Source organism: Mandrillus leucophaeus, unplaced genomic scaffold, assembly GCF_000951045.1.
Source record: "Mandrillus leucophaeus isolate KB7577 unplaced genomic scaffold, Mleu.le_1.0 Scaffold674, whole genome shotgun sequence".
NCBI classification, from domain to species: domain Eukaryota; kingdom Metazoa; phylum Chordata; class Mammalia; order Primates; family Cercopithecidae; genus Mandrillus; species Mandrillus leucophaeus.
Window position 1 is genome coordinate 364,269 of NW_012107297.1, and position 7,112 is coordinate 371,380.

At 40.3% G+C, this 7,112-nt stretch overlaps 1 protein-coding gene across 1 annotated transcript in view; it reads right to left on the bottom strand.

Moving 5' to 3' along the window:
* UVRAG (UV radiation resistance associated) overlaps window positions 1-7,112 on the bottom strand; it is a 339,596-nt gene that overhangs the window by 316,170 nt on the left and 16,314 nt on the right. Inside the window, exon 2 of the mRNA XM_012002017.1 lies at window positions 975-1,092. Coding sequence (XP_011857407.1) covers window positions 975-1,092 — 118 coding nt within the window. The remainder of the gene's footprint in view (window positions 1-974; window positions 1,093-7,112) is intronic.

Consider the following 7,112-nt stretch of genomic DNA (forward strand, 5'->3'; position numbering starts at 1 on the left):
TGATTGTGCCACTGCACTCTAGCCTGGGTGACAGGGTGAGATCCTATCTCGAAAATAAATATATATATATATATATATATCACTTGAATTTTTCACCTTTGCCACAGGACAAGATTCAAACAAGTCTCAGTATCTTTTGTTAAAATGATGTCACCTTTTGTTAGCATAAATACATCTTTAATCACATCAAGATTTTTATGATCCTCATAAAAATCTGTCTTACCTACTTCATAAGACATCATTATCTCTACTTTACAAAAGGGGACAGTGAAGTTCCAGAAACCATGATCTTCATCAAAAGTCACAAAGCTAGTGAGTAGCTGGGCTAGAACTAGTATGGAAGTATTTTCCATCATAATCCAACATTACTATCATTTTACCATGCTTCCTCTCTTACACCATCCCACCTAAGCCAACTGATTATGTCTCAGTGCCTCTCATCTAATATGCATTCTGCAGGTGGTTGTGATTTTTAATCAAATATTTGGTCTGCTCTTAGAATTTTCACTTACAGAAGAATCCACAGTATAATACATAAAACTGAATTAGAGAAAACTATGTCATTCTTCTGAAAAAGATCCTATATATACAGGAAATTACAGATATGAGAAGATATAAACTAGGTCCCTATTTTACCATAATATTAAAGAAAAGAAATTTATTACATTTTTATAACAGTAAAATTACTACAGGATACTGGATTCCATCTACTTGAAATGCTAGGTACTAGACCATTAATAGCTAACATTCATAAAGGAATGATAAACTTATCAATGTAAGGCTCAGTTATCTGAAAGAACTATCCAATTGCCATTTTTCTTTAGTATACATCCCAACTGCTCATATTTTCAGACAGCAAAACAATTTAGGTTTCCGAGAAGCTGCAACAGCAGGAGGCACCGAGAATCACTTGTGTTACAAAAAAAAATAAAAATATAACAATCTGTGGGTTGCAAGTCCACAGATTCCCTTACCCTTATATATCTTTTCAGTACTACACAAGTGAAGTGTAAAGTAGGTATCAAGGAGCTGATGGCCATTTCTATTAACAATGTTCCGGGCAGCAATGTTCCGAAGATGTCGAAGACGCCGCTGAAAAATAACAAAAAGAGAAGGCATTCAGCTTTTTCCTCCTATAAAATTTTCTGAAAGTTGCAGTTCAAAAATGAAATGTAATAGGTTGTCTCAGTCATTTATTTATTGAGCCAGAAACCATAACCCGGTCTCTTATTTATGCCTCAGCATCCCCTCTGTCAAACAGGAATTATACCTGCCCTATCTCATTTACCAGGTGGTTGAAGAATGAAGTGACAACAGACATGAAATATTTTTGAAAAGGACTAATGTTATGTAAGCGCTATATACCCATATAAGAGCATTAGTATTCCTTGGAACATAAACTAAATAATAATTTGCTTTTCTCCACAGAGGGATTCTGATAGACATGTAAAATCCATCTCATACCAACAGATAATCACCAGTTAACACATAACACTCACCCCTGATGCTACTTCAGTCTAGATGCCAGATTATCTATACAAGCAGGAAAATGAGGCCACAGCCAAAAAACAAAAATAGTGACTCACTGGTCACTCCATCCAGTCAATAAAGCAACTGCGGTGAGCTTCCATTCAATTCTCATTTCACCAGTAATCAACCAGTCTCAATTTCCTAATCAGGCCTCCTTCCTAACAATTTCGCCAACCAAACTCTTTAATGATTTGAAATCACAAGTTTGGAAACGCAAAAGCTTCAGAAGCAATAGTAGAAATCAACAAAAATACAAAATAAGCTTAAGGGATAGCCAAATCAACTCATACATCAAAAAGAGAATGTTGGCAATGCTGAAGTCTGGGCACAGCAGATTCATCCCCAAAAGTTAGTTCCCTATGTCAGACCATTATCTTCAGAGAGTTAAAAATAGAAAGCAAGTGCTTACACTTAAAATATGCTTAAAGCTCTCCTTCAGGCTGAAAGACAGTTCACTCTCCTGGGGTAAGTCCACTTTCAATTACATGCGCAGTCAGCCAGAAGAGCTCAGGTCTTTTTCCCTTGCACATACCAACCCAATCCTTTCTCCCAATCTAGAGATTAAGATTCTTTGAGAGAAAAGGTTATTGTCTAATAAATTTGTTTAATCCTCTAAGTATGAAAAGCCTCAAACATATTTACAAAAAGTTTCCTGGGCTTACTCTAAAAGGCTCATTTTTCCACAATCTGCCAATGGTTTCCATTTCACACCCTGGATTACAGCAACCATTTTCTCCTGCTACATACTTTTCATTAGCCCTTTCAGTCAAAACTTTAAAAACAGGAACCACTAATTATCTCTATACAATAATCACATATATTTTGCTATAAGAATGCAATCCTGCTCCTCTGTTCAAAGACCTGAAAACATCTGGAATATCTAGGATAATGTACAAACATCCCAACATTGTGTTCAAAGCCCTCTACAATCTGACTTCTCTATATACCATCCTTACTTCCCACCAGATCTTCCACATACTCAACCCCTCAGTCACACATGACTGCTTAAAGTCCATCAAAAAGACCATGCACTTTCCTAGCTCCATGCATTTGCTGATGGTAGATCTCAATGCCCATCCTGCTCTTTAAGGAGATCCTATGCATATTACAAAGTTTAGGAAAGAAGATTCCTGCCCTTCCTGATTTTCCAACTGAAACTGAGGCAGGAGAATAGGGTGTCCAGGGACCTAAGGCCAACCTAGAACTAAATCTAAAGGAAAACCCCAACTTTCCATGTCTGAGTAACAAAAGGACCAAAGGCTACTCCCTTTGCAAACCCCCCAATATGATTGGGTGCTTTCCATAACCAATCAGATGTTTGCATAGGAGTGTAACTTGGTAACTTCAGCCTCTGATTGGCAGTTTTCTGCAACCAATCAGACTGATTGCAGGCCACCACTTCATTTGCATGGTGTGAACACCAAGTGGCCAATGGGAAACCTCTGGGGGTATCCGGACCCTAGAAGATTCTGTAAGGGGACCCTTGAGGGGCTGCTCAGGCCCACTCCCACCCTGTTGAGTGTACTTTCATTCTCAATAAATCTTTGCTTTTATTGCTCCACTCTTTCCTTGCTATGCTGTGCATTTTGTCCAATTCTTTGTTCAAAACACCTAGAACCTGGAGAACTTGCAGGGAAGAACCGCTACCAGTAACAAAATCAGTTGCTCCCTTAAAAAGGCTTGATAGAAACCATTACCGCCGATCGCGGTGGCTCACACCTGTAATCCCAGCACTTTGGGAGGCCAAGGAGGGCGGATCACGAGGTCAGGAGATCGAGACCATCCTGGCTAACATGGTGAAACCCTGTCTCTACTAAAAATGCAAAAAATTAGCCGGGCCTGGCAGCGGGCAGCGGGCACCTGTGGTCCCAGCTACTCGGGAGGCTGAGGCAGGAGAATGGCGTGAACCCGGGAGGCGGAGCTTGCAGTGAGCCGAGATCGCGCCACTGCACTCCAGCCTGGGCAACAGAGCGAGACTCTGTCTCAAAAAAAAAAGAAAAAAAAAAAAAGAAACCATTACCATCACTGTACTGTTAGCATTTATTAAATGTTTACCATGTGCCATGCACTGTGCTAAATATGTGCTGCATTCCTGTGATCATTTAATTCTCATAACAACCCTAGAAGGTTAACTATTAATCATTATTCTTTTTTTTTTTTTTGAGATAGAGTCTCACTCTGTTGCCTAGGCTGCAGTGCAGTGGCGCAATCTCGGCTCTCTGCAAGCTCCACCTCCCGGGTTCACGCCATTCTCCTGCCTCAGTCTCCCGAGTAGCTGGGACTACAGGAGCCCGCTGCCAGGCCCGGCTACGTTTTTTGTATTTTTAGTAGAGACGGGGTTTCACCATGTTGGCCAGGTTGGTCTCAAACTCCTGACCTCAGGTGATCTACCTGCCTCAGCCCCTCAAAGTGCTGGGATTACAGTTATGAGCCACCACACCCCAGTCAATCCCAACATTTCTAAGTAACCAAATATAAAACAAAGAAAATAATGAATTACAGGAGAGATCTCAAAAGAAGGAAAGAATGCAGAAAGCAAGCCAAGGATTATACCCTATATATTTGGATATGTATTTCTATCTAAGTACTACATATACCTAAAAGATATCATTTGGTCTTTATACTCCTTTATTACTACAGAACACAAGGAAATAACCAATTCTTCGACTCAAGAGAATAACTTTATGACACATGCAATTATCATGAAATTGACTGCCTTACAAAGCAGTGTGCAGGGCTTGAACAGAGATCGAATCTGTAATAGATGCATGAATATTATTACCAAAGAGATCTCCGCATTATGTAGCAATTAGCACGACCACCTCCAAGATACCTTCCGATTCTAAACTCTACGATTTCATCTGGGTGATTACCAGTGTAATCCATTAATGCAAATAAACAGAACTAACCACATTCAGATCATTTTATAAGAAGGTTTACAAAAAACAAACTCCACAAACTGACCAACTATACTTAAAGCACTGACTGTGGGCTGTATGACTTTTTGCCTTTTTCCTTTATTTTACTTATTTCAAAAGCATTAGGGTATTTTCGTTATACCATATTTAAAATCCAAGATACTTATAGCAACTGGAATGGACAAAAGAAATAAACTTTTTCTTTTTTTTTTTGAGACAGGGTCTCTCTCTGTTGCCCAGGCTGGAGTACAGTGGTAGGTCAGAGTTCACTGCAGCCTCAACCTCCCAGGCTCAAGCGATCCTCCCACCTCAGTCTCCCAAGTATCTGGGACCACAGGCATATGCCACCATGCCCAGCTAATATAATTTTTTTTTTTTTTTTAAGAGACAGAGTCTCCCTATGTTGCCCACGCTGGACTTAACACTTGGGTTCAAGTAATCCTCCTTTTTGTGAGACAGTCTCACTCTGTCACCAGGCTGGAGAGCAGTGGCGTGATCTTGGCTCACTGCAATCTTCGCCTCTTGGGTTCAAGCGATTCCCCAGCCTCAGCCTCCCAAGTAGCTGGGACTACAGGTGTATACAACCATGCCCAGCTAGCTTTTTGTATTTTAGTAGAGACGGGGTTTCACCATGTTGGCCAGGATGGTCTAGATCTCCTGACCTCGTGATCCGCCCACCTCAGCCTCCCAAAAGTGCTGAGATTACAGGCATGAGCCACCGTGCCCAGCCGCTAATAAACTCTTTATGGGTAAATTACTGATGCAATTTTGGTGAAAAGCTGTAAATGTACATGTAAACCCTCTTGTGCCCTAGGTCTTGCCTTCTTTTTTAATAACATTCATTCCAGAGCCAGGCACAGTGGCTCATAACTATAATCCCAGCACTTTGGGAGGCCAAAGCAGGAGGTTGCAGTGAGCCGAGATCACGCCACTGCACTCCAGCCTGGGCAACAGAATGAGTGAGACTCCATCTCAAGAAAACAAAAGAACAGGCCGGACACTGTGGCTCATGCCTGTAATCTCAGCACTTTGGGAGGCCGAGGTGGGTGGATCACCTGAACAGGAGTTCGAGACCAGCCTGGCTAACATGGCGAAACCCCATCTCTACTAAAAATACAAAATATTAGCCAGGCGTGGTGGCACACACCTGTAATCACAGCTACTCAGGAGGCTGAGGCAGGAGAATTGCTTGAACAAGGGAGGCAGAGGTTGCAGTAAGCTGAGATCATGTCACTGCACTCCAGCTAGGTGACAAAGCAAGACTCCGTCTCAAAAAAAAAAAATGAAAGAACAAAGTCAGAGGACTGACATTACTATAAAGCTACAGTAATCAAGGCAGGATGGCATTGGCAAAAGAAGAGACAAATAGATGAGAACAGAATAGAGAGCCTAGAAATACACAAATACTGTCAACTATTCTTTGATAAAGGCTCAAAGACAATTCAAAGACAACAGTCAAGTCTTTTCAACAAATGGTGCTGAAAGTGGACATTCACATGCAAAAAAAAAAAAAAAAATGAATGTAGACACAGATCTTACACTTTTCACAAAAATTAACTCAAAATGAACCAGAGACCTCAGTAAAAATGCAAAACTATAAAACTCCTAGAAGATAATGTAGGGAAAAATCTCGGTGATCTTGGGTTTGTGATGACTTTCTAGATACAACACCAAAAGTATAATTCATAACAGATGAAACTGATAAGTAGGACTTAATTAAAATTTAAAACTTGGTTTTTCTTAGGCCTTGCAATGGTTCTGAGTGGTCTGAAACCCTTACCAGATTCTGATGCCCACCCACCAGATGGTTGGAGAACACAGGGCACTTCACATCTAAAAACCTGCCTAATGACTAAAACGGGGTAAGTCTTAACAGCACTTTTAGCCTACAGGAAATCCTCAAGGCTCATCCTTCAGCTGCTCTTGGGTATATGGTCTAGCGGTACTGCACATCCTAGAGGCACCATCGAGCATAAATATCAATGCTTTGATCTTTTCTAAACAGAATTCCTGGTCTGTTTAGAATTAATGGTCCAGCTATAGATATTTAAGCCAAACTTTTTTATGATCTAAATTGCTTCAAATATCTCAGGAAAGTAAAAACATTCTGAGTAAATAAAATTTAAATTTACACAAAAAAATTAAAATTTACATAAACTTTGGAATTACTCTTTAAGATAACATTCTATGCAGTTTTCTTTTTCTTTCATGTCTGTGACATAACTTCCTAAGATCGCCTTTTTTTTTTTTGGCAACTCTTAGGCTCAAGAGGTACATACCCAGGTTTTGTTACATGGGTAAACCGCATGTCTCAGGGTTTGGGGTACAGATAATTTTCCCACCCAGGTCATCAGCATAATGCCCAATACCTAGATTTTAAATCCTCACCCTCTTCTCATGCTCCACCCCTCAAATAGGCCCCAGTATCTACTGTTCCCTTCTTTGTGTCCATGTGTACCTATAAGAGAGAACATGAAGTTCTTTGTTTTCTGCTCCTGCATTAATTCATTTAGGATAATAGAATCCAGCTCCAACCATGTTGCTGCAAAGGCCATGATCTCATTCTTTTTTCTGGCTGTGTAGTATTGCATGGTGTATATGTATAACATTTTCTTTATCCAGTCTACCATTGATGGGCATCTAGGTTGATTCCATGTCTTTGCT